Below are 26,093 nucleotides of genomic sequence, written 5' to 3'. Positions count from 1 at the left end.
TTTAGGTTGTGAATAGTTTCCTAGTATGTGTTCTTTAATATTATAGGAAACTCTCCTCTTGTCCCAAATCAGTTGGATCAGTTATGAAGAGAGCAATAAAATAATGATTGTCTGTTGGTGGAGCTGGCTTCATAGGTACCCTTGGCTTCTTCATTTTCTGGGACCGTGGGTAACTGTTAAGAAAAATGTTGATTTTAATTTAAACTGCACTTTTCAATGGCTCGTGGACTCCACAGGTCAGCTGTGCACTTGTGAGCACATCTGGTGATAGTAATGAGAACTACTCTGTATGTTTATCAGTGCTTCTCTGTCCCTGCTTTGAACCGTGAGCTATCTTGGAATAAAAGCTTCAGAGAATCTCAGTAAAGGGCTATGGAGCAGTAATCACCTGATTCTGTCAAATCTCAAATTCCTCTTCACTTCCTTGGCTCTAGTCACTAGTGAGTCTTGATAAAGAGAAACTTCAATTGAGAAAATGCCTCCATCTGATTAGCCTGTAGACAAAATTGATGTAGGAGGGCCCGTCCACTGTGAGTGGTGGTTCTCAGATGTATAATAAAGCAGGCTGAACAGACATGGAAAGCATGCCTCTAAGCAACATTCCTCATGGCTTCTCCTCCAGTCCCTGCCTCAGTTCCTGCTTTGACTTCCCTCAGTTTTGGACTATTATCAGGAATTGTAAGGTGAAATAAATCCTTCCCTCCCTGTGGTGGTGGAGTAGGTATGGCTGCCATGGACTCCCGCGTTTGAATGCTTGTCGTATAGGGAGTGACACTGCTAGGAAGTGTGGCCTTGTTGGAGAAAGTGAGTCACTGTGGAGGTGAGCTTTCTGGTCTCATATGTGCTCAAGCTAGGCCTAGTACACAGTTGCTTCTGCAGTCTGCAGATCAAGATGTAGAATTCATCCCACCATGATGATAATGAACTAAACCTCTGAAACTGTAAGCCAGCTGCAATTAAATATTTTCCTTTATAAGATTTGCCATGGTCAGCAGGGTGGCGGTGGCACAGGCCTTTAATCTTAGCACTCAGGAGGCAAAGGCAGGTGGATCTCAGCATGATCTTCAGCATGTGCGGCCTCATGCTTAAGGTAGGCAGGGTTGAATTTCCCTAGGCTTCTGTTGCTCCTCCTGAGAATAAGGCCTGGGGGCGGGTTCAGAAAGAGGCGAGTCCTCTGGTGGTGCTGGAGGTGGGGAAAGGGGTTGAGGTCAGTGGGGAGCAGAGCTATGGTGAGGTTTCCAACATAGGGGAAGTTGGAATTGCAGTTGATGAGCACACAACTGAGCGGGTCTGAGGGTAGGGCCTGACTTTGAAACAATTTACAGAGGACTCTTGGAAAAAGGGCAGGGTCCTTAGCGTTTGGGAATGTGGTGGGGTCAGAGATACAAGATACATACACACATGGGGATCAGAAGCTTGGAGTAGGCTTGGTACTGAAGGGTTGGTACTTCCTGGGCCAAGGTCCAAGCTGCAGGTGGAACCTGATATCTGAGGATCTGGGTTGTGGGGGTTTCCTGGCATACTTCTCACTGATCCAATCTTCCCACCCACCTTTCTTCAGCTGAACTGGTGTGCTTGGGTTCCCGACTACTGTTCCTTTATCAGCTTTGACAATTCTCGGAGCTTGGAGGATGCGGGGGACCAGCCTCAGCAGTTTCGAGGGTCTCAAAGGGCAGGGATGTCTGGCAGGCACAAGAAAAGACTCGAACACAGGAGTTGGTGCAAGCTGACGAATCTTGTCAGATCTGGAGATGTGCGTCTTCTCCACCTCCTCCCGATCTGACTCAACCCCAGTCTTTTATTGTAATAATACAAGGAAATAGGGGATGAGAAAATTCAACAGGTAATTGGTTTTTTTCACAATAGTTTCAAAAGTTCCTTTTGGAAATCAGCAAAGTGTACCCCGTGCCCCTTGATTGCACATAGAAGTTCCCAGGCAGAAAGCCAAAGCATACCCGCTTATTCTTTTGCAGGTTAATAATTATCAGAACACCTGAGGTTAGCACCCCAGAGGCCATCTACTTGTGGTTTCTCAGAAATCACAGAAATATAAACCATGTTTAAGGTACCAGACTGCCAGCTTCCTCTCAGCTTAAGTCCTTCTTCATCACTCTGTAATTCATCAAGCTGTCTTCTAACTAGTTCTGGGCAACTCTTGTCTTCTATCCTATCTATATGTCACTCCACCTACAGCTTTTGTTGCCAGCCTTCAGGGTTTTTCCCATGACCTGCATAACAGCTTTAACTCCTGCCACTGTCACAATCTCAGTATCAATTCTAATTTCATGGAAACCACTGCAGGAGAGAGAAAGAAAATCATAAAGAGGAAATAGAGTAGGAGGATTACAAGAACCAGTAACAGTTGGATGGGTGAGAACATGACACACATATGCCATAAAGTCTGCCCTCGGGACACATATGCCCTCTCTGGCAGGAGGACACGAGGCAGATGACGAGTAGCTTCATGTGAGGATCCTGAGTAAGGGGATGGGATCCCATGCCTGCTCTCTAGGACTGACACCTCTTTTCTGTCTCAGGCTCTCAATCTCTGCCATGGTGATGTCCTATCTGCAGAAATCTCAGCCCATGACGCCCCTGTGGTGATGTCTACTAGAAGGCTTGGATCCTGGACTCCTGTCCACCTTCTCTCTGGCCTAGCCTTTGACTGCCTCCAACCTGCCCTTGGCTGCTGTCTGTAAACTCACCTGAGTGTTGTCTCTGGTCTCCCAGCTGAATGAGGGAAGATGGCCATTTCCTTGGGGTCCTGCTTCTGCTTTGACAAAGTGGTAAACCCACAGACTTCCCTTTTATTTCCCTCCCCTGGCCACTGTTATGAGAAACACTGTTCATGTTTCTAAGTATTCGCTTGTTTTCTTGTTGAAATCAGTTGGTAAAAAATTTTCCACTCTGGATGGCATGGATTACTTCTCTTTTGTTCATGGGGTGCTCTGCCCAGTGAAGACCGGCCTGTGTGCCCCTCCCATCTTGAGCTTTTTTTAACGAGTTAATGTTCATATTTCACAAGGCTCATGTCTTAGGTTAGGCATCAGGGGCAAGATAATTTTTTCCACATTAGGGTGACTGTTGTCCCTGCCAACCTAACTAATCTGGGCTTTGGTTTTCTTTTTTGTTTGTTTGTTTGATTATTTATTCACCTACTTGTTTATTTTGATGTGCTGGGTATGAAATTCAGGGCTTTATACATTTTACACAGACATAATACTGTAGAGCTATATTTCTAGGTTTTATTTATTTGTGTATTCCTCTAAAGCTCTGGCAGGCCTGGTAATCAATCATATATCCTAGGATGGCAATATTGGTGCTCCAGCCTTCAGCACGCTGAGATTACACCTATACACCCACACACCAAACTCTGGCCTGGGTTTTCTTAGAACAACAGATTAGTGAATAGACTGGTTGGGGTTGGGAAGGGTATGGACGATTCAGGGTTCTTCCTTCCCTACAAGGCCCTTTCAGCTCATAAGAGGATCAGCTTCTGTTCAGACCCGGCTACGTGCCTCATCTCTGGCAGTTTGTTAAAGTCCCAGTCCCCACAAGGCAAACCAGAACTGTTTTCTACTCCAGCTTCCAGCCAAGCTAGGCCCTTATAGGACCCAGCCCTAAAGAGAGTGTGATATCCTAGAATCCCATCTACGCTTTCCACTCCTTAGGAAACACTGCTGTCTACTGGAAAAGTTGAATCCTTTGCTCACACTCATTATCAAAGCCTTACAGCTAAAGTCTTCAGCCAAAAGAGCCCTGAGTGGAATGGGGGTGGGATTCAGACCCAGTCCTTCCCTGTGCTCCAATTCCTCAGTACAAAACTCCACAGCCTCAGTTTGTAGATGGCCGAGGCCCTGCCCCCTTCCGCGCTGATTGGCTGGCTCGGGTTCTGGGGGCGGAGCGTTCGCTGGTACTTAACTAGGCTAGGGAAGCCAGCAGAAGTGGCTGCAGGAACTATGGGAATACTAAGGCTGGCCTCTGGTGTCTGTGCTGGTGGCGGGAGTGCTGGGTGGCTCTGGATGGGCTCCTGCACCCTCGGTTCGCCTGTCCGGCCTGTTTCCTTTCTCTTTTGGTTGTTATTGGCCACACCTGGCGCTTGGGCCGCAGGCTACAAGGTGAAGTGGAGCCTGAGGGCGGAAATGTACTTGGCCTAGAGTTGAAGCAGAGTCGTGGGTGGCACTGATCTATAGGTGACTGCTGCTGATCTGATGGTGTGGTCTAAGTGCGTGCGTTGGGTCTCTGGAAAGGTCTGGCGTGCGTCTGAGAACAGGGCTGCATGTGATTGTATCCACTTCTTGTGACTCCAGCTGGCGTGCTAGGACTTTGCATGCACTTAAATGTGATTAATGGGGCGACAGATGAGCAGTCACTTGAGACAGGGCTCTAAGCTTTGCACAGGTTGTGCTTGCTATGGTTCCACTTGCATGGACTCGCTTTTTGGTGACAGTGCATTCCCCAAAGCCCTGCTTGGGGCAGCTCTGCTGGAAAGCCTGCCTTGCAAACCCTACTATATCACCTGGAAGCACTTCGCCTCTTCCCTTTCTAGAGTTATGTGAGCGGGGCCGCTCATCCCCAGCTTCATCTCCCTTCAGGTTGCCTGGAGTCCCAGTTTGGCCTCTCAGCTTCCTGGCTCCGGGTTCAACTCACCTCTCTACACCATGCCTCGGTGTGGTGTCCCAGTCTGTCAACTAGAGCTAATATTGCCCCACATCTCAAGCTGGTTGCCTGATGTCTGGAATGCTTAGCTCACCTCAGCTACTACTAAAGTTGTTACTTTATGAAATCTGCTCTATGGGGTTTGTGCAAAGTGGGAATTGTGTCTATGAGCACAATACTCTGTGTGTCCTACCTGAGGCAGCCTGGGACAGATTATGCTCTTTGACCTCTCTGTCACTCCAGACTCAAGACCTGTGCTTTTACCACCTCCCTGCCTGCTTTGTAATGGTGGCCGTCAAGACTACTGTCTTGAACATGCTAGGCAAAGATTCTACCTTAGAGCCCCCAACCTGCTGGCTTCTCAACTCTCGGTTACTGACAGGAAATGTGTATGTTCTGGGGTCTCTGTGCAGACATGTCCCACAGTGAAGCCAGGCATGCTCAACGTGCACCTGTTGCCTCATACACATGATGATGTAGGCTGGCTGAAGACAGTGGACCAGTACTATTATGGCAGTGAGTAGAGAGTCGGGGGCCCCTTCTCAGTTTTTCAGGGACCTGGACATTGGGGTGAGAACAGTGAGTCATTGGACTCTTGTATCAAGGTATGTCTCCTAGTGGTCCCTCACTGCCTGACCTTCATGTCCACAGTCCTCAATGATATTCAGCATGCGTCTGTTCAGAACATCCTAGACTCGGTAATCCCCTCTCTACTGGAGGATTCCACCCGACGCTTCATCTATGTGGAGATGGCTTTCTTTTCCTGTTGGTGGAAGCAGCAGACAAATGCAACACAAGATATCGTACGGAAATTGGTGCGCCAGGGTGAGCATACCCCAAGAAGTGAAAGGAGGAAACTCAGTCCAGCTTGATCTCTGAGATTATTTATTTATTTACTACTATTATTTATTGGGACAGTGTCTTATTACATGGCCCTTCCTGGCCTGGAACTTGATGTGTACATCAATCAGGCTGACTTGAACTTGTGGAAAATCTCCTGCTTCCCTAATGCTGGAATGAAAGGCCTGGGCAACCAAGCATCTCTGGGATTTTTATCATATCATAGTGTGTTCACACTGTACCTATAGTTCTACCTGCTTAGAATCTCTCTTCATGTGGAGACCTGTGTCTCACAAGGCCCCATCTACAGTGGCTTCCCAGGAAGCCAGTCATGCAGATCTAAGCAGACTGGCTTGGAAACTCTCCTCCTCTCCAGCTTCAGTAACAGTGTTGTCTGTTTTCTTAGACTTGCCCCTGATGGCCCTGTTCCTAACAGATACCCTTCCCCCCTTGCATTCCTTGCACAGGGCGTCTGGAGTTTGTCAATGGTGGCTGGGTGATGAATGATGAGGGAGCCACCCACTATGGTGCTATTGTGGACCAGATGACACTTGGGCTACGCTTCCTGCAAGACACGTTTGGTAGCAATGGCCGTCCACGTGTAGCCTGGCATATTGACCCTTTCGGCCACTCTCGAGAACAGGCCTCTCTGTTTGCCCAGGTGCCAGCCACCCTATTTTCTTTTGGACCTGCCCCTTAGCTTAACTTCAACTGTTCATTTAGCTGCTCAAACCCTGCCCTTCTCTAGCAATTTCGGGGACTAGACCCCACCTGGCTTGCTGAGACCCCACCTCTTGGGTGAATTTGACTCCTGTGAGTTGAGTTCAAGCCCTGGTCTGTGGTCCTAGGGCACCACAGGTTTAAGCTGCTTTGCCTCTCTCCAGTTGGTTTGGTCCCTTCCCTTGAGCCTGCTAGGGTTGAGGCTACCACTGAACAGTGGTCAGTGTCGCTACCCTGCTTTAAAACCAGCTTCATGTCTGTGCTGACCTATTCTCACCTCAGACTGCAGAGTGGAAAAGCCTCCTTTTTGCTTTGACATAACCAGGGAGGTAGAAGAGGGTTTGGCTTTAAAGCTGCCTCTTCTTTGCTGACCCTTCTCAAGCTTAGAAGAACACATTCAGGCTTTGTGGGACTCATGCCTGTAATATCAGCACTTGGGGGGCTGGTACAGGAGGACTGTGAGCTTGAGGTCAGCATGGCCTCAGATGGAGACCCTGTCTCAAAGAAAATCTAGCTTTATTAATTTATTTTTTAGTTTTATTATTTAATATATATGGGTGTTTTAACATGCCATGTATAATTTTATACACACACACACACACACACACACACACACACACACACACACATATGGGTGTTTTGACGTGCCATGTATAATTTAATATATATAATATATACATACATATATATATGAGTGTTTTGCCTGCATGCATATCTGTGCACCATGTGTGTGCAGTGCCTACAGAGGAGGGTTGTAGGATCTCCTGGAACTGGAGTAATGGATGGTTGTGAGCCGCCATATACATGCTGTGGTATTGAACCCTGGTCTTCTGGAGGAGCAGATAGGGCTTTAACCACTGAGCCATCTTTCCAGCCCTGGCAAAACCTAGTTTTAGTTGAGTACTTCCTCTGTGCTCTTTCCCAACTGGGCAAGAAGGACCTGCACTCGCTCACTCCATCCCTTCTTCTGCACTCCAGATGGGCTTTGATGGCTTCCTCCTTGGGCGCATTGACTATCAAGATAAATTTCTTCGGAAGGAGGAACTGAAGATGGAGGAGGTGTGGAGGGCCAGTGCCAGCTTGAAGCCCCCAATTGCTGACCTCTTTACTGGTGAGGATGTGGGAGGGTAGGGGAGTCACACAAGACCTCAAGCTGGAAGGGTCCAGGTGTGATTTTGTGATAAACTGTAATTATCCTAGAATTTTTATTGATTTTTGAGCTGGGCTCTGTGTGTTCTTTTGTACTAGCCCTCTCTAATTCAGAAGCCTATTCTGTTGGGATATGGCAGGCTCTGACCCCAGGGCAGGTCTGGGTGCTGAGTCCAATTTGGTTTACAGGTGTGCTCCCCAATAATTACGACCCTCCGAAGAACCTGTGCTGGGATGTGCTATGTGATGACCATCCCATAATGGAGGATCCTGAAAGTCCCGAGTACAATGCAGATACTTTGGTCAGTTACTTCCTGCAGCTGGCCTCTTTACAGGTAACGCAGATATCTAGACCATGGGCCATAGCATGCAGGCACAGGCACCTAACCTTTCCCAAAGCCTGAGGGAATGCCTTCAAGGGATTTCCCTTTGGGATTTATTCTTCCTTAGAGGGATACACAAGGAGCTGGAGAGATAGCTCTGCACTTAAGAGCACTTGCTGCTCAATTATGAGGACCAGAGTTCAGATCTCAGCACCCACATTATAAGCCAGTCATCCTGACTGCAAATTACTGTATGGGAGTTATTTGGAGCCCTAGCTCCAAGGGGTGTAGAGACAGAAGACTCACTGGGGCTTCTGAATTTCACCCTAGCAAAGAAAATGCAAGTTCCAGGTTCAGGGAGAGACTCTGCCTCAAAGGAGTAGGTGGAGAATGGTAGGGGGACATCTGACACTCTCTTCTGATTTGTGCAGGTGTGTGGAGGCAAATGCATCCCTCACCAACATGTGTAAACACACACACACACACACACACACACACACCCCTTATTTAAAAAAGAAAACCAGATGTGGGCCAGCTGTGGTGGTGCACACCTTAATCCCAGTACTGGGGGTAGGCAGAGGCAGTCAGATCTCTGTGAGCTCAAAGCCAGCTTTGGAGACCCTGTCTCCAAACAAAACAAGTAAATGAACCGAAGAAGTGGAGCAGTGAGACGGCTCAGTGGATAAAGGTGCTTGTTGCCAAGCTTGACACCCTGAGCTCATTTCCAGAACCCACTTGGTGGAAGGAGGGAAGTGACTCCTGTACATTGTTCTCAGTCTCCAAGCTGATGCTGTAAAGTTCACACCATAGCATGTGTCCCTCACTCCTTAAATAAACATGAATAATGAATTCTCCACAGGTGCTTGCCTTGAGGAGATTTCTACTAGGGTCCATAACAGATGCTACAAGCCGCTAGGATGCTAATCTGTGGGATCTCAAGTGGATCTAAGCACACAGAGCTCTTTAGTCCATTCACTTTATTCCTGTAAATCAGTTCTCTCTACACAGCCTCTTTGCAGTTCTCATACTTAGCTCCTCTCTGTCCCTTCTTCTGCTGTTCTCTCATTGTTCTATCTTAGTTCTTCTTCCTTTGTTCTTCCCCAAGCATGTATGCATACATACATACATACATACATACATACATACATACATACTTACATACCCATTCATTAACACCTTGTTTGTACAAACTACAATGCAAACTCTCAGGGACAAGTATTCTGATAAGAGTCACACTTGGCAAAGACTTGGTCAGCTTAATCGGTGACTGACAACAGCTGTAGGTTGTAAAAAGTTCTGGCTATCTCTTAAAGGGATAGCTACAAGGGTTACAAGGGAAGAAATTAAACCAACAAGAGATTTAAGGAAAAGGCAAAGAATATGTGTACTATTTTATGTGATTAATAATATCTGGACATGATTAGTCAGTTAACAGCCTTTTTCTGTTAGTCACCTGAATCTCAGGACCTATACATAATTAGTTCACTGAACCTAAAATCTTGCATTAAAAACTGGTGTAGAGGCCGGGCGGTGGTGGCGCACGCCTTTAATCCCAGCACTCGGGAGGCAGAGCCAGGCGGATCTCTGTGAGTTCGAGGCCAGCCTGGGCTACCAAGTGAGTTCCAGGACAGGTGCAAAGCTACACAGAGAAACCCTGTCTCGAAAAACCAAAAAAAAAAAAAAAACAAAAAAAAAACCAGCAACAACAAAAAAGACTGGTGTAGAACTAAATACAAAGTGTTAATTGCTTTTTGAATCAGAGTGGGGAGGTGCCGGTGGAGGAAGCTTAGGGCAACATCAGTGCTATTGATCTCTTGAAGGACTAAGGTATACCAAGGCCAGACACCTGCTCTATCACTTCTGGTTCACTACAATTCTTCTGAAGGGTTTTGATCCAACAAGGCCTGATACCTGCAATTCCACTCTGTGAAAGTTCTACAAGGACACTTTGTCTGCCCAACTTTGCCTTGTCAATGGCTAAGGATGGAGAACAAGACCTCTAAGTGTCTACAGTCCACATGGAAAAATAGACCTAGTTATGAAGCATGTTTAGTATGTTTCTAATCATAGAAATTGTACAGTTAAATAAGAAATCATCTTCTAGACTATCCACAATTATGTGTGCCCATAAGATTGAGATGCAGTCATGAGATTACATGTGCACATTACATGGAGATGCACGGTAAATGGGGAGAATCATAGCTGTTATTGCACAAGAAGTTCACAACAAGAAACAACCAGTTCATTCAAAAGGCAGTGATTCCATAACACCTAATGTGATGGTTTCCTCCAACAGAACTCTTTGTTGTAATAGGTTGACCTTCTGAACACAAGTTGGCACCTGCTGTTTAATCCCATGGTCTTTTGCTACCAGCAGCTCTCAATATGTGAAGAAGGAGAAGGAGGAGGGTGCATGAGAGAGTATGGCTCAGTGCCCTGTAGCCTCATCTGAGTAGTGGACCCTAGAATCCCTCACAACTACTGGCTGTTTTTGTTGTTATTTTCAGATACGGTCTCCTGTAGCCCAAGCTGGCCTTGAACTTGCTATGTAGGTGAGGCTGGCTTTGAGCTTCTGATCCTCCTGCCACCTATTTCCTGGGTGCTGAGAACATAGATGTGCACCACCATGTCTGATTTCTGCAGTGCTGGAGATTCAACACTCTACAGACTGAGCCACATCCCCAGCCCCTCACTGGTTATTTTTGTGTTTCCCTCTGCTTCTACATGCCATAGTCCCCATGTATTCTTGAGTGTGGGTTTTGTTTTGTTTTGGTACTGGGGATCCAACCTGGGGTCTTGAGCATGCTAGGCTAGTACTTTCACACTCAACTACACCCCTAGGCCCCCAGGTGTTCTTTTGCACACTTAGGTATAGGGACAGTCCAGGACACCCTGGCCTGAGGATTGCTTTCTCACCTATAGCAACAGTATTACCGAACCAACCACACTGTGATGACCATGGGTTCAGACTTCCAATATGAGAATGCCAACATGTGGTTCAAGAACATGGACAAGCTTATCCGCCTGGTCAACAAGCAGGTGAGTGTGCCTCTGTGTGTGTGTGTGTGTGTGTGTGTGTGTGTGTGTGTTGTCCAGCTCTTTCACTGCAATCAAATGCCCAAGATAGTTAGGTGATAAAGGAAAAAGAGCCAGGCATAGTGGTACACCCCAGTACTAGGGCCACTGAGGATTGCTTAGAGATGGAGGCCAGCTTGGGACACACACACACACACACACACACACACACACACACACACACACACACAGACCCTGTTTCAAAAACAAAATCATACACAAAACTAAAATAGAGAAAGTCACTTTAGCTTTAGTTTTCCTTTGTCTTTGAGACAAGTTTCCCAGTGTAGCCCAGGCTGTCCTGGAACTCACTCTGTAGCCCAGGCTGTCCTGGAACTCACTCTGTAGACCAGGCTGTCCTGGAACTCACTCTGTAGACCAGGCTGTCCTGGAACTCACTCTGTAGACCAGGCTGGCCTGGAACTCACTCTGTAGACCAGGCTGTCCTGGAACTCACTCTGTAGACCAGGCTGTCCTGGAACTCACTCTGTAGACCAGGCTGTCCTGGAACTCACTCTGTAGACCAGGCTGTCCTGGAACTCACTCTGTAGACCAGGCTGTCCTGGAACTCACTCTGTAGACCAGGCTGTCCTGGAACTCACTCTGTAGACCAGGCTGGCCTGGAACTCACTCTGTAGCCCAGGCTGTCCTGGAACTCACTCTGTAGACCAGGCTGTCCTCGAACTCACTCTGTAGACCAGGCTGTCCTGGAACTCACTCTGTAGACCAGGCTGTCCTGGAACTCACTCTGTAGACCAGGCTGGCCTGGAACTCACTCTGTAGACCAGGCTGTCCTGGAACTCACTCTGTAGACCAGGCTGGCCTCGAACTCACTCTGTAGACCAGGCTGTCCTGGAACTCACTCTGTAGACCAGGCTGTCCTGGAACTCACTCTGTAGACCAGGCTGGCCTCGAACTCACTCTGTAGACCAGGCTGTCCTGGAACTCACTCTGTAGACCAGGCTGTCCTGGAACTCACTCTGTAGACCAGGCTGTCCTGGAACTCACTCTGTAGACCAGGCTGTCCTGGAACTCACTCTGTAGACCAGGCTGTCCTGGAACTCACTCTGTAGACCAGGCTGTCCTGGAACTCACTCTGTAGACCAGGCTGTCCTGGAACTCACTCTGTAGACCAGGCTGTCCTGGAACTCACTCTGTAGACCAGGCTGTCCTGGAACTCACTCTGTAGACCAGGCTGGCCTGGAACTCACTCTGTAGACCAGGCTGTCCTGGAACTCACTCTGTAGACCAGGCTGTCCTGGAACTCACTCTGTAGACCAGGCTGTCCTGGAACTCACTCTGTAGACCAGGCTGTCCTGGAACTCACTCTGTAGACCAGGCTGTCCTGGAACTCACTCTGTAGACCAGGCTGTCCTGGAACTCACTCTGTAGACCAGGCTGTCCTGGAACTCACTCTGTAGACCAGGCTGGCCTCGAACTCACTCTGTAGACCAGGCTGTCCTGGAACTCACTCTGTAGACCAGGCTGGCCTCGAACTCACTTTTATATGCCTGCCTCTGGCTCTTGAGTGCTGGGACTAAAGGCATGCTCCACCCACTCAGCATAGTTTTAGTTTTGTAAAATTGTGTGTGTGCAGGTGCACATGACCATGTTTGTTCTTGGAAGCCAGAGGAAGATGTTTAGTGTCCTGCTTTATTGGTGTCTGTCTCATCCCCTGGGAATTGAACCTGGAGCTAGGCTGGCAGTCAGCCAACCTGTACTGTACTGGTATCTGGGCCCCCTCTAGTGCTGGAGTACAGGCTCATAGGTGGCTGTTCCTAGTTTTGTCTGTGAGTTCTGCAGATTGAACTCAGGCCATCACACTTATGTGCAGGCATTCTTACCTGCTGAGTCATTTCCCAGCCACTTTAGGTTTTTTGAGACAAACTTTCCTGTAGATTTGGTTGGGCCTCAAACTCATTGTATAGCTGAGGATAACCTTGAACTCCTGATCTTCCTGCCTCTACCTCCCAAGTGCTGGGATTAAAGGTGCACGCCACCCTGATCAGCCTCGTTATTTCTGCTTCTCTGTTCCTAGTTTTTCTTTTCTCCTCTTCCTGTCCACCCCCGCCTGCTTCTCTTCTACATGGTCCTTTTCCTGTTCTTCCTGTTTCTTCTTTTAAGAAACTTTAGCTATTTTATGTGTATGGTATTTTGTGTGCATATGTATCTGTGTACCTTGTACATGTCTGGTACAGAGGCCAGAAGATGCCATTGGATTCCCTGAACTGGAGTTCCAGATAATTGTAAGCTGCTGTGTGCTGTTGGGAATTGAATTTGGGTTCTCTGGAACAGCAGCTGGTGGCCTTAACCACTAAACCACTTCTCCTTTTCTGTTTGTCAAGAGACAGAAAGAATCTCACTATATATCCCTGGTTGGTCTTGAAGTCACAGAGATCCACTTGCCTGTACCCTTGAGTGCTGGAGTTAAAGTCCCACCTCCTCCTCCTCCTCCTCCTCCTCCTCCTCCTCCTTCTCTTCCTCCTCCTCCTCCTCCTCCTCCTCTTCCTCCTCCTCCTCCTCCTCCTCCTCCTCCTCCTCCTCCTCCTCCTCTTGTTCATGTTGGGATTCATGTATGAGTTTCATATATGCTTGGCAAGGAAGGGCTTCACACTCCAGCTCCCTCTTCCAGTTTTAAAGACCCTTGTGATTATTCTGGGCATCCCAGGTAATCTCTAGTTTAAGATCAGCTGACAGAAATTCCAATTTCCTTAAAATTAAAAAAAATATATCATTTTATAGTCAGGCATGGCGGCGCATGCTTTTCTTCTTAGCACTTGCGAGCAGAGACAAGTGGATATGTCTTTTGGTAGTCTGACAATGCTAAAAAAAGATCATTTTTACTCTATCATGGCATACTTAATTTTTCCATAATTAATTAGTTAATTAATTAATTTTTTTTGAGACAGGATCTCCTGCAGCCCAGGCTGGCCTCTGCTTGCTGTGTAGCTAAGAATGACTTTGAACTTTTGCTAGGCCTGTCCCTCTGGAGGGTTAGGGTTACAGGTGTCCTGGGGGTTAAACTTGGCTTTGTAGGAGCTAGGCAAGCACCGTACCAACTGAGCTACACATGCCCAGCCTCTCCCTGTTTTAAGTAATTCCCTGTTGGAATTATTTAAAAAGTTTTGTAAACCAGCTAGGTACAGCTGTCCATGGTTGTTGTCCCAGCTACCAGGGAGGCTGAGGCAGGAGGGTCACTTGAACTCAAAAATTCTAGGTCAGCCAGGGCAGCTGGATAACATGGGGAGATTGCCTCAAACAAAACAAATGAAAAAGAAAAAAAATTGTGTAAAATTATAGGATTATCCCTGAAATCCTTTTTTTTTTTTTTTTTTTTTTTTTTTTTTTTTTTTGGTTTTTCGAGACAGGGTTTCTCTGTGTAGCTTTGCGCCTTTCCTGGAACTCACTTGGTAGTCCAGGCTGGCCTCGAACTCACAGAGATCCGCCTGGCTCTGCCTCCCGAGTGCTGGGATTAAAGGCGTGCGCCACCACCGCCCGGCCCCCCTGAAATCCTTTTAAGAGTGACAGACAGTGTTTTGTCTTGGCCAAGACATATGCCCACATTTGACTACTGTTTTGTACTCAGAAAGGGTGTTTAGGGGCTGGAGAGATGGCTCAGAGGCTAAGAGCATTGGCTGCCCTTCCAGAGGACCCATATAGTGGCTCACAGCCATCTGCAATTCCAGTTCCAGGGAATTTCAGACTTTCAAGGGCACCAGGCAGGCAGGTGGTGCATGGACACTCATGCAGGCAAAACATTACATATAAACATTAAATAGAGAAATAAAAAGAACAACAACTGTGGGAGCCATTTTCAGATTCCTCGTGGCTTTACCCAGCAGGTCCGCATAGAGGATGATTAGGACCACAGGCCTGAGTGCTGGTGTCTGAGATTGTCTGCATTTGGCTTTTTGGGGGGAGGTCTTTTGCTCCGCCCCTTGGCATCTCTATAAATACCCTGGGGCAGAGATAGTCAGGGCCCACTGGAATAGGTTCCAGGCCCTCTCAAGGCTATCCTTTATTTTCTGTTTATCTCCACAATCTAAATCCTTCTATCTAATATTTCCTGCTGCTCGAACTCAAGAAAACTCTGGGGAGCTGTGGGGTTGGTGGGTAAACGCCCCACAAACAACAAAAAAAATGTAGAGAACTCAACCTGTTGGATGCCTGTGGCCCCGGGAAGGTACAGATCCTGAGGCTCACACACGCCTTTCCCCAGCAGCAGGCAGAGGGGAGCAAGGTCCATGTTCTCTACTCCACCCCTACGTGTTACCTCTGGGAGCTGAACAAGGCCAATCTAACCTGGTATTTGGGGCAGGGGACTGGGGAGCTTGGGGCGGGGTTGGCGTGCTCCGTGGGCTGTGATTGCTCTCAATGCCCTTGTGCAGGTCTGTGAAGGAAGATGACTACTTTCCTTATGCTGACGGCCCCCACATGTTCTGGACCGGCTATTTTTCTAGCAGACCAGCCCTCAAACGCTATGAGCGCCTCAGCTACAACTTCCTGCAGGTGAGTGAGCATGTGGGGATCCAGGAGGCCCAGAGAAGCTGCTGCCTAATATAGCCCTTTCTCCTCAGGTATGCAACCAGCTGGAGGCACTGGCCGGTCCCGCAGCCAACGTGGGACCCTATGGCACAGGAGACAGTGCACCCCTTAGTGAGTGTCATCTGTGGACCGTGGAATTGAATTGGGTGACAGAGAAGGGTTGAAGCTAGAAACCAAAACCATCCCTAGGGCACTTTACTTTTGGTGGTGCTGGGGATCGAACCCTGGACCTCTTGAATGCCAGACAGCACTGTCTCACCAAGCGCTGAGCTACATCCCTAGACTTCGAGATTCTTTTAAATATATTTTTATGTGTTTTTCCTGCATGTGTATTAGTGTACCACATGCATATCTGGTAACTTTGTAGGCCGAAAGGAGTGTCACATTCCCTAGAGCTGAAGTTATAGACGTATAGACACATATGATATTGGAAGTCAAACCCCAGTCCTTTGAAAGGTCAGTCAGTGCTCTTAGCCAATGGCCATCGATGGCTCCAGCCTTCCATTCTTAAATCTCCTAAGAACCCTGTTAACCTGCACCCGAGCTTTTGTGTGTGTGTACTTGGTGGTGGGGCTCAGAGTTCTGTGGGAGATGGCATCCGACTGATGTTCTGTTGGCAGAGGAGGCAATGGCTGTGCTCCAGCACCACGATGCGATCACTGGTACTGCAAGGCAGAACGTTGTAAATGACTATGCAAGGCAGCTGGCAGCAGGCTGGAGACCTTGTGAGGTGTGAGGGGCAGGACCTTGAAGGAACTAAGAAGGGCATGATCCTGGGTGATGGGCGGGCCCTAGAGTACTCTTGGGGGTGGGGTTTTGGGAGGAGGAGGGGGCCCGTGCTTGGGAGAGAAGGGGTGGAGCTTACAGGAAATGGGGCTGGGTCTAGGTAGGAGAGACTTGGTCTTGGTAAAGGCACGACCAGGCTTCCTGGGGTGCAGACCTTGGGTGCAGGTCTTTTGGTGATCCTCACCAGGTTTTGGTGAGCAACGCTCTGGCGCAGCTCAGCTTCTACAAACAGAACTTCTCATTCTGCCACGAGCTCAACATCAGTATCTGCCCAGTCAGCCAGAACTCAGAGCAAGTGAGTAGGGCTGGGAGGCAGGCGGGACAGTGAGGGCTCCAGAAGGTGAAGCCTGCAGTGAAGGGGATGGAGCAGTTACATAAGTTATGTTTGGAGGGCCATTTTGGGTACAGGGAAACTGGGACAGAATAGTTCATCACAAGGGGCATGGCTTGTCCTGAAAGGCCAGGACTGTGTGGGAAGGTGCTCTGCTAGATGGGTTTGGAGGCCTGTTGTGACTCTGCCCTTCCTGCCATAGTTCCAGGTAACTGTTTACAACCCCCTGGGCCGGAAGGTACATCAGATGGTCCGACTGCCAGTCAGTGAAGGCATCTTCTTTGTGAAGGACCCTAATGGAAAGACTGTGCCCAGTAATGTGAGCCTGCTCAATGCCCCCCCCCCTTCCCAATGCATTTCCCCCAGATCTTGTAATATCTCCATGAGTTTCTTACTCTTCTGTGTATCTCTCACCTCTGTCCCTTAATACATGAGGAACATCTCCCTCCCACAAGTGACAGTCCTTCTAAATGTCCCCCTTGGAATTTGCCCTCCCTTTCTGACCTCCTCCTCTTTTTTCCTTCCAACAGGCTTTTACTGTGTAGCCCAGGCTAGCCTCCAACTTGTGATCTTCCTGCCTTAACCTCACTGTTTCCCCAGCAGATTTTCTGTTTATGGACAGCCTCTTCCCTCCAGGAGGTCTCCTTTCCTGAACCTCTCAGCCCCCTCCTGTCTCTCTCTGCTTCCTATCTCCTCCCAGACTCCTAGTCTCTCTTTGTATATACCTCCCCCCTCCTCCGCTTCTCTCTTCCCTCCCTCCTCTTCTCCCTTTCCTTCCTATTTCTTCTGCAGTGAACTAGGTATAGAATGTGCTAGGCAAATGTTCTTCTTCCTCTCCCAGTCACACCTAGGTTTCTTCTTCTGTCTATTCCTTACCCTCTGAGGTTGATGCTTGCACCCATGACTGGCTTTAGAAGTGTCTTCTTGACTCTTGACTAGCGTCCTCTCCCTCTCAAGGTGGTGATACTTCCCAGCTCCTACAGTAAGAAGTACCTGTGTGAGCTGGTGTTCTCAGCCTCAGTGCCTGCCCTGGGCTTCAGCATCTACTCTGTGGTCAAGGTGACTGTCCATAACTCCCAGGCCCAGAGCCTTCAGGCCAGCCCCAGGAGACCCAGGTCCTATGTCTTGGCCATTGAAAATGAGGTGAGACTCTATTTGAATCTCCTTCCTTGCCTCTGTGACAAATTTAAAGAGTTATAAAAACTGCTTGGATTCTGGGTCCTTGGGTTCTGGGTCAGTCTTTGGTTTACACTCATCTCTCCTGATTGTGTGTTCTTTAGTGAGGAAAGTGCCCTTTGAGCCTCACTCTCCTTTCTGGAGCAGTTGTGTAAACCTAGTGTAACCATGAGATTGCTGTAGCTGTGTCAGGGCCCATGGCAGGTAGGTGTTCAGGGGACATGGAAGGTGATGTGTGAGATTTTGTGTTCTGACAAATAAAGCTTGCCTGGAGATCAGAGGGTGGAGCTAGCCACTAGTTAACCATAGAGACCAGGTAGTGTTGGCACATACCTTTAATCCCAGCACTTTGGTGGAGGAAGCAAGAAGATCAGGAGTTCAAGGCCACCCTGGGCTTTACGAGGTTGAGCCAGTCTAAAGAGAAACAGAGCCAGGTAGCAGTGGTGCAAGTTTTTAATCCCAGCACTAGAGGGGTGGAGACAGGAATATAAGGTGGGTGGAGACAGCATCTTGCCCCTCTTCAGTCTGAGGATTTGCAGAGGTAAGAAGTTTATGGTGGCTGGCTGCTCTGCTTCTCTGATATTTTAGCTTTCACCCTCAATATCTGACTCCAGGTTTTTATTATAATTAGGATCATGCTTCAGGAAGGCTTCTTTGAAAAGGAGACAGCTGAAGGCTCAGACTATACCTCAGTGACAGACACTTGCCTAGCATCTGTGAAGCCCTCGGCTCCATCCCAGCACCTCAGAAATAGTTATAAATGAAGAGCTAGTATCTTAGAGTTTTTACTGCTGTGATGAAATACCATGACCAAATCCAGTTGGGAGGAAAGGGTTTATTTTGCTTACACTTCCAGGTAACAGTCCATCACTGAAGGAAGTCAGGACAGGAACTCAAGCAGGGCAGGAACCTGGAGGCAGGAGCTGATGCAGAGGCCATGGAGGGTGCTGCTTACTGGCTTGCTCTTCATGGCTTGCTCAGCCTGCTTTATTATAGCATCCAGGACCGCAAACCCAGAAGTTTCTCCACCTGCCATGGGCTGGGCTTTGTCCCATCATTCACTAATTTAGAAAATGTTCTACAGGCTTGCTGTTATATCTTATACAGGTATTTTCTCAATTGAGGTTCCCTCTTCTCAGATGACCCAAGCTTTGTGTCAGGGTGACATAAAAGTACCCAGCACAGCTGGAGAAATGGCTCAGCAGGTTAAGAGCATGCACTGTTCTTGCAGAGAATCCAAGTTTGGTTCCCAGTACCCAAGTCTAGCAGCTCATAACCAACTGCCTGTAAGTCCAGGTCTAGGGGGACACAATGCCTCTGGCCTTGTAGGCACCTGCAATAATGTCCACATACCCACCTATACACATAATTGAAAATAATAATCATAATAATAATTACTGTAACTTCAGGTCTAGGGGGACACAATTCCTCTGGCCTCATAGGCACCTGCAATCATGTCCATATACCCACCTATATAATAATTAAAATAATAATTAATCTTAAAAAAATGTCCTGGCCAGGTGTAGTGGTTAATGCCTTTAATCTTAGCACTTGAGAGGCAGAGGCAGGTGGATCTCTGTGAGTTCAAGGTCAATCTGGTCTACAGAGTGAGTTCCAATACAGCCAGAGCCACATTGTGCGACCCTGTCTCAAAACCAAAACCAAAACCAACTAACCAACCAACCAAACAAACAAAAAAAAACCCCAACCCAATCCCAAAAAAACCCAAAAACCTAAAACACAGGTTAGTGGAATAAAGAAAAGCAGATTGTCCCCAGACCTGGCATATTTGCTTCTTGGGCTCCGTCTTTCATAAAACATACTAAAAGTTGTATCAGGATGGTGTGGACCTTGGTGTGGTGCGGTGTGTCTGTAGTCCTGACACTTTGTGCGCACAGTTAGGATTGGTGGGGCTTGCTGGCCAGCCAGTGTTGTTGAGCTGGTGAACTCCAGGTTTAGTGAGAAACTCTGTCTCAAAAAACAAGGTGAACAGCCTAGTCTACATAGTGAGTTGAGGCTAGCCAGAGGCACATAGTGAAAACCTCGTTCAAACAATAAAAATAAAAGGGGCTGGAGAGATGGCTCAGTGGTTGAGAGCACCAGCTGCTCTTCCAGAGGACCTGGATTCAGTTCTAAGCACCCACCTGGCAGCTCACAACTGTCTGTAATTCCAGTTCCAGGGGATCTGACACCCTCACACCAGTGCGTATAAAATAAAAATAAATACATCATTGAAAAAGATTAAAAAAATAAAAATTATGGTAGAGAACTATTGACACCCAGCCAACTTCAGCCCCTTGCCTTCACATGCATCACATGAATGTACACACACAAACATGTACACAGGCAGACATACCACACAAAAAGTTATAGGATGAGACTTCTGTGAAGATAAGTAATGTCCATGCAAGTCTCATTATGATATGTTCATTGTTACTATTCAACTTTTCTTTAGATTTTAAAGGAAATGGAAACGTTCTTCAATTTTGGGGGACAGGGTTTCATAGAGCCCAGATGGGCCTTGAACTTGATACATAGCTCAAAATGACTTTGAACTCCTAATCTTCCGCCTCCACCTCCTGAGTCCTGGATTATAGACATGTACCACACGTCATATTTATATGGTGCCGAGGGCAAGCACTCTTCCAACTGAGCTATGATCACTATTACAACATAAAAATATTTCTGTGAGCCGGGCGGTGGTGGCGCACGCCTTTAATCCCAGCACTCGGGAGGCAGAGCCAGGCGGATCTCTGTGAGTTCGAGGCCAGCCTGGGCTACCAAGTGAGTCCCAGGAAAGGCGCAAAGCTCCACAGAGAAACCCTGTCTCGAAAAAACAAAAAAACAAAAAAACAAAACAAAACAAAAAATAATTCTGTGAGCCGGGCGGTGGTGGCGCACGCCTTTAATCCCAGCACTTGGGAGGCAGAGGCAGGCAGATCTCTGTGAGTTCGAGGCCAGCCTGGTCTATAGCGCGAGATCCAGGAAAGGCGCAAAGCTACACAGAGAAACCCTGTCTCAAAAAACCAAAAAAAACAAAAAAAACAAAAAAAATATTTCTGTGAGTCACTGAAAGCCTTATGGGTTCTGGCATTCGGCTCATGGGTCAGATGATACACTGGTCAAGCTCTTGAGCAGGTGAGGACTGGGGTCACTTTAGGCTACCATAGTTGGCTCTGCTGCTGTGGGGTGTACAGACTGGATCAGTATAGAATTGAGGGTCTCTGCAAAGGGCTGAGTTAGTCCTAGAGGACCATGGTGTGTAGAGAAGTGGCCAGAGGTTAAAGTTGACGGGCGCAGTGGTTACAATAGTGTTTGCTTATTGGATCAGGCACAACAGTGGGCGAGATGAAGGAAGTGATTCCAGGGAGGGCTGGAGCTTTCACTGCCGAGGAGAACCTTGTTCACATGTGTGCTCCATTTCCCCACCCAGTACATCCGGGCTACATTTGACTCTGAAACGGGGTTATTGATGAAGATTGAAAACATGGAACAGAACCTCTCACTCCCTGTGAGCCAAGGCTTCTTTTGGTGAGGAAGGGCTGCTCTGTCAGGGCTGGTTGGTGCACAGAGCCGGGGCGGGTGAGAGCTGAGGCCTCTCCCTGATGCTCATTTACTCTGGTCCCAGGTACAAAGCCAGCACTGGTGATGAGGAGAGCACTCAGGCCTCTGGTGCCTACATCTTCAGACCCAGCCATCCTAAACCACTGCCTGTAAGCCGCTGGGCTCGGATCCATCAGGTGAAGGTCTGTAGCCAGAAATTATGAGTGGGTTTGAGGGGTAGGGGTGGGAATGTGGAATCTGGGAACAGGATGTGCCATATGTAGGGTGTTGGTGGGAACTATTTCATCTTCTTTATTTTATTATTATTTTAAATATTATTATTATTGTGTGTGTGTGTGTGTGTGTGTGTGTGTGTGTGTATGTGTGTGTGTGTGTGTATGTGTGTTTCTGTGTGCACATGTGTTAGAGGACAATTTGTGGGAGTCTACCACATGGGTCCCTAGGATAGAATGTGGTTGATCGGCTTGGCAGCAAGCACCTGTACTTGCTGAACCATCTCTCTGCTCCCCAAGAAAGGTTTTCCTGTGTAGCCCAGCCTGGCCTCAAAGCTCTTGATCTTGTCTCAGCTTCTGGTGTGCTAGGATTGTGGAAGTGAGTCACGATGCCTGGCTTTACTTCTCCTTTACATATGGAGTAAAGACCCAGGCTTCACTGCTGATGGAGAAAGCCTGCTTCTATAAAGATCTCTGTCAACATGTTCACGTCCATTCCTTGATTTGGAAATTGGAGGTGAAGTGGGTGGCAACATATTGCTTAGAGTTCATCAAGGTCTATAAAGTGAGTTTATGTCTTGGAATGTAGTTTAGATCACTTGCATATGAGTAAAGGCCTGAGTTCTAGCTCCATACCACCATGAGAGGGAGGGGCTGTGATAAGAGTACAGGGGTGGCTGAGGCAGGAGGGTCTCAGGTTCAAGGCCTGCCTAGGCTATGTAATGATACTCTCTCTCCCTCTCTCTCTCTCCATACACACACACACACACACACACACACACACACACACACACACACACACACCAAAAACATTTATATCTGGGTATATATTTGATAATTCACTCTTAATTTTTCTTGAGAGTCTCAAGTAGCCCTTAATGATTTTCTGATGTTTCCTTCTGGGGAGAGAAAGGAGTAGATGCAGGCTTCTGAGGCTCATATTTGATGTGATTCCCCTTTAAGCAAATGTCTACATACCTATATTAAAATATGGTTTAGAGGCCAGGCAGTGATGGTGCATAACTTTAATCCCAGCACTTGGGAGGCAGAGGCAGGCAGGTCTCCAAATTCAAGGACAGCCTGGTCTCTAGAGTGAGCCCAAGGATAGCAAGTGATACACAGGGAAACCCTGTCTCAAAACAAACAAACAAACAAAAAAGATTCTTTCCTTCTGGGCCATGCATGGTGGTGCATGCCTTTGATCCCAGCACTGAGAGGCAGAGGTAGTGGATCTCTGTGAGTCTGAGGTCAGCCTGGTCTGCATAGTGAGGCCCTATCTCAAAACAACAACAACAACAACAATAGAAACATTCTTCTAACAGAATGTCTGGCTGGACATCCAGGGAGTGGAGGTCTCACATTTGCCAACATTTCTTCTGTCTGGTTCTTGTCCCTCAAACTTCTTTAATGTTCAACTTCCCCTCATGGTCCGAACAGACACTCAGGCTCCGGCTACCACGTCTGTATTTGAGCCAGAGAGAGGGAAAGGGTCATTCACTGTTCGTACTACCTTGATCATTTTCCGTGGGGCAGATTGTGGCCACACAGGTCCTGATAGCACAAAGATGACTAGACATGCAAAGCTGGAATCCTGTTCTAAGGAGGGAAGACGGGGCAATAGTGGATATTAGGTATATGTGGATTCCGTCAAGGGCTGTGTGGCCTGTTGGGCGTGGTAACACACACCTGTAATCCCAGCACTGGGGAGACAGAGGCAGCAGGATCGGGAGTTCAGGGCCAGTTTTCAGTTTTGACTCCTGCAGAGTTTGAGGTTAGCCTGAAGTACTTGAGACTCTGTGTCAGAGTGAAAAAAAAGAGGTGAGCTGGCCATGGCCAGTCTCTGGATTCCATCAGCAAGGGGTAGAGGTGGGGAGTGGGGGTGGGAGGGTGGAGCTGGTGAGAAGGTTCCGAGGGTACAGGTGCTTCCCACCAAGCCTACCTGTGTTCAGTCCCTGAAACCCACATGGTGGGAAGGGAGAACCAGTTCCTACAAGTTATGCTTTGATCTCCACATGTATCTTCCACACAATGAAACCAAAGAAGCAGTGAGAACATCATACTGAGTTAGTCTGTGAGGTGGATGTTAGTGGGATATCCCTTTTGGGGATTCTTAGCGATTTGAACGTGGCTCACACCAGCCCTCCAAATGTGCTTGTAGACAGCCTTGGTGCAGGAGGTACACCAGAATTTTTCAGCCTGGTGTTCTCAAGTGGTTCGCCTGTACCCAGGACAGCGTCACTTGGAGCTGGAGTGGACGGTGGGACCAATCCCAGTGAGGTAAGTGGCATATTTTCTGGAGTGGGGAGCAGACATAGTGGTGTGTAGAAGACTCACAAGGGTCCTTTTCCATTGAGCACAGAGATAACTTGGGGAAGGAGGTCATCAGCCGCTTTAACACCCCAATGAAAACGAATGGACAGTTCTACACGGACAGCAACGGCAGGGAAATCCTGAAGAGGAGGTGGGGAAGGGTATCATGGGAGAGTCTGTGGTGTGCTGGATTTCAGGGCCATGGGGATTTGGTGATGATATGAGTGTGGGACGATGAAGAGGAAGCAGGACTCCAAATCTGATCATATCACACCTCTTCCCAGACGTGATCATCGACCCACTTGGAGATTAAATCAGACTGAACCGGTGGCTGGAAATTACTATCCTGTCAACACTCGAATCTACATCTCGGTACCTGTCCTGCCACTGCCTCAGACATGGAAGCACCTCCCAGATACCTGGGGCAGGGTGGGCTCCCACCAGGGACCCACATGCTCAGTCACCCTTACACCTAGGATGGGCACATGCAGCTGACCGTGGTGACCGACCGCTCCCAGGGGGGCAGCAGTCTGAAGGATGGCTCACTGGAGCTCATGGTGAGAGGGGAGCCCCATCCAATCTGGGTCTCTCCCATGAGGCCCACCCAGACCCAGCCAAGCTTGGAGGCTGTTTTTGGTACCCATGTCCTGCCTGTGGCCTTGGTTCCATCCTCTCCCCTCTCCTCCCTTTCTTGTGCTTGGATTACAGGCCTGCATCACTGTGCCTGGCTTTGGAATTGTATTTCTAAGTTCCACTTTCCCTCCTCTTATCCAGTCCCTGCTCAGGCCTTGACTTGTCCTGTGATGATCCTCTTGTTAAGCACTTACTTTCTTTGTCCTGGACTCTTGTTAGTTGGGCCTCACTTCTGCTGGGGTCCCCTACCAGCAGACTCCCATCTTGGTCTTTAGTTTCTGTTGGAATTCCTGCAAGGCTCTACCCAGTTTCTGAACTGGGATCACTTGCTATTTCCTCACTCTTTCCTGGCCACTCCTCACAGGTGCACAGAAGACTGTTGGTAGATGATGAGCGCGGACTTGCGGAGCCCCTCATGGACTCAGGGACCGGGAAAATTGTGAGAGGGCGCCACCTTGTGCTTTTGAGTTCTGTTAGTGATGCAGCCCAGAGGCACCGCCTGCTGGTGGAGAAGGAGGTCCTGGCCCCTCAGGTGGTGCTGGCTCAGGGTGATGGCAGTCCCTATTCCTCCAGGGCAGCACCAAGGATGCAGGTGAGGGACAGCGAGAAGAGCAGAAAGGCAGACCCCGAATGATGCCTTCGAAGCCCCTCTTTTCAGGACGGAGTTCACCCTCAGTTTAAGTCTGACCCCTTAGGAGTGAACCCCTCCCTGTTGTAAGCGATATGCTTCAGTGTTGAGTTCGGCCTCATCAATGCCCCTTCCCATTCAGCTTCGTTTCCTGCAAGTCAGTGCTGATTGCCAGCCAGGCTCCGACCAATCCCCTTAGACTTAGCCCTTCTTTCTGCAGTTCTCGGGACTTCGCCAGGACCTACCTCCCCAGGTACATCTGCTTACACTAGCCCGCTGGGGACCAAAGATGGTGCTGTTACGCTTGGAGCACCAGTTCGCTGTGAAAGAAGATTCACGCGGGAACCTGAGCTCCCCTGTAACCTTGAACTTGCGGGTGAGGAGGGTTGAGCTGAGAAGGAGACAGGATGAGAAAGAGACAGGCAAAAACTGGACTTTGGGGCTCACCTGGACCCATCTATTCCCTGCAGAACCTGTTCCAGGCCTTCACTATCACCCACCTGATGGAGACCACATTGGCAGCCAACCAGCCCCTGTCCAGGGCTTCCAGGCTGAAGTGGATAACAAATACTGGTAAAAATCTGGCAGGATTCCTGCCTGGGGCTGGCAGCTGAGGGTGGAGTGTGAGGGTTGTTGGCTAGGAGCCAATGTAGAGCTTGAGGACAGGGCCTTAAGAGTGAGCAGTTCAGCAAACCAGCAATGTGCCTGGAGTTTGAAGCATGGAATTTTAACCCAAGGATGTGTTGATCTCCATCAGTGTCTAATTCTAGGATGGTGTCTGTCACCTTTGGGATATGAACACTATGGAGTTGGAGGATATGGGGAATCTTGAGGTGGTGTTCAGGTATAGGGAAGTGGTTTAAAGGTCTGGATGTGAGGCCCTGGGGCAGAGTTGAGAGGTGGGTGTGTATGGCTGTGTCCAGGCCTGAGTTCTCTTCTGCTGATCACCAGGTCCCATCTCCTACCCTGCTCCCTCCAAGTTGGATCCTACCTCAGTCACACTGCAGCCTATGGAAATACGTACCTTCGTGGCCAGGGTTCAATGGCAAGAACTCAGGCCTGCCAGGAGGAGGGGCTGATCTCTCCCCTTTTCTTGCTGTAACCACTCACAAACATCATTAAAAGCCTTCTACTAAGACTCA

General features: G+C 48.4%; 2 protein-coding genes across 3 annotated transcripts; both read left to right on the top strand.

Annotated features, from left to right (window-relative positions):
- Positions 1–1,057: 1,057 nt before the first annotated feature.
- Positions 1,058–2,960, top strand: LOC128103004 (PAT complex subunit Asterix-like). Its single transcript, XM_052727033.1, has 4 exons — positions 1,058–1,090; positions 1,562–1,633; positions 2,435–2,466; positions 2,538–2,960. The coding sequence occupies exons 1-4, from the start codon at positions 1,058–1,060 to the stop codon at positions 2,602–2,604; spliced, it is 204 nt and encodes a 67-aa protein (XP_052582993.1). The 3' UTR covers positions 2,605–2,960.
- Positions 2,961–3,183: 223 nt separating this feature from the next.
- Positions 3,184–26,093, top strand: LOC128102990 (lysosomal alpha-mannosidase-like). Of its 2 annotated transcripts, none has more exons than XM_052727005.1 (24): positions 3,184–4,118; positions 5,073–5,175; positions 5,311–5,484; positions 5,967–6,160; positions 7,198–7,330; positions 7,558–7,703; positions 10,614–10,730; positions 14,989–15,071; positions 15,155–15,275; positions 15,344–15,422; positions 15,932–16,041; positions 16,285–16,392; positions 16,631–16,747; positions 17,386–17,571; positions 21,038–21,135; positions 21,233–21,350; positions 23,539–23,657; positions 23,740–23,841; positions 23,975–24,062; positions 24,167–24,247; positions 24,688–24,915; positions 25,172–25,327; positions 25,422–25,524; positions 25,903–26,093. In XM_052727005.1, exons 1-24 carry the CDS (start codon positions 3,846–3,848, stop codon positions 26,028–26,030), a joined length of 3,165 nt encoding a protein of 1,054 aa, XP_052582965.1. In that variant the 5' UTR covers positions 3,184–3,845; the 3' UTR covers positions 26,031–26,093. The 2 variants fall into 2 exon arrangements, with proteins under 2 accessions (XP_052582965.1, XP_052582964.1); XM_052727004.1 differs by having other exon boundaries at positions 14,986–15,071.

The sequence above is a fragment of the Peromyscus californicus genome, unplaced genomic scaffold (genome assembly GCF_007827085.1).
Source record: "Peromyscus californicus insignis strain IS unplaced genomic scaffold, ASM782708v3 Scaffold_8__1_contigs__length_139910024, whole genome shotgun sequence".
In the NCBI taxonomy this organism is placed as follows: Eukaryota; Metazoa; Chordata; class Mammalia; order Rodentia; family Cricetidae; genus Peromyscus; species Peromyscus californicus.
The sequence above is the reverse complement of the archived record's forward strand: the minus strand, read 5'-3'. Positions and strand labels throughout refer to the sequence as shown.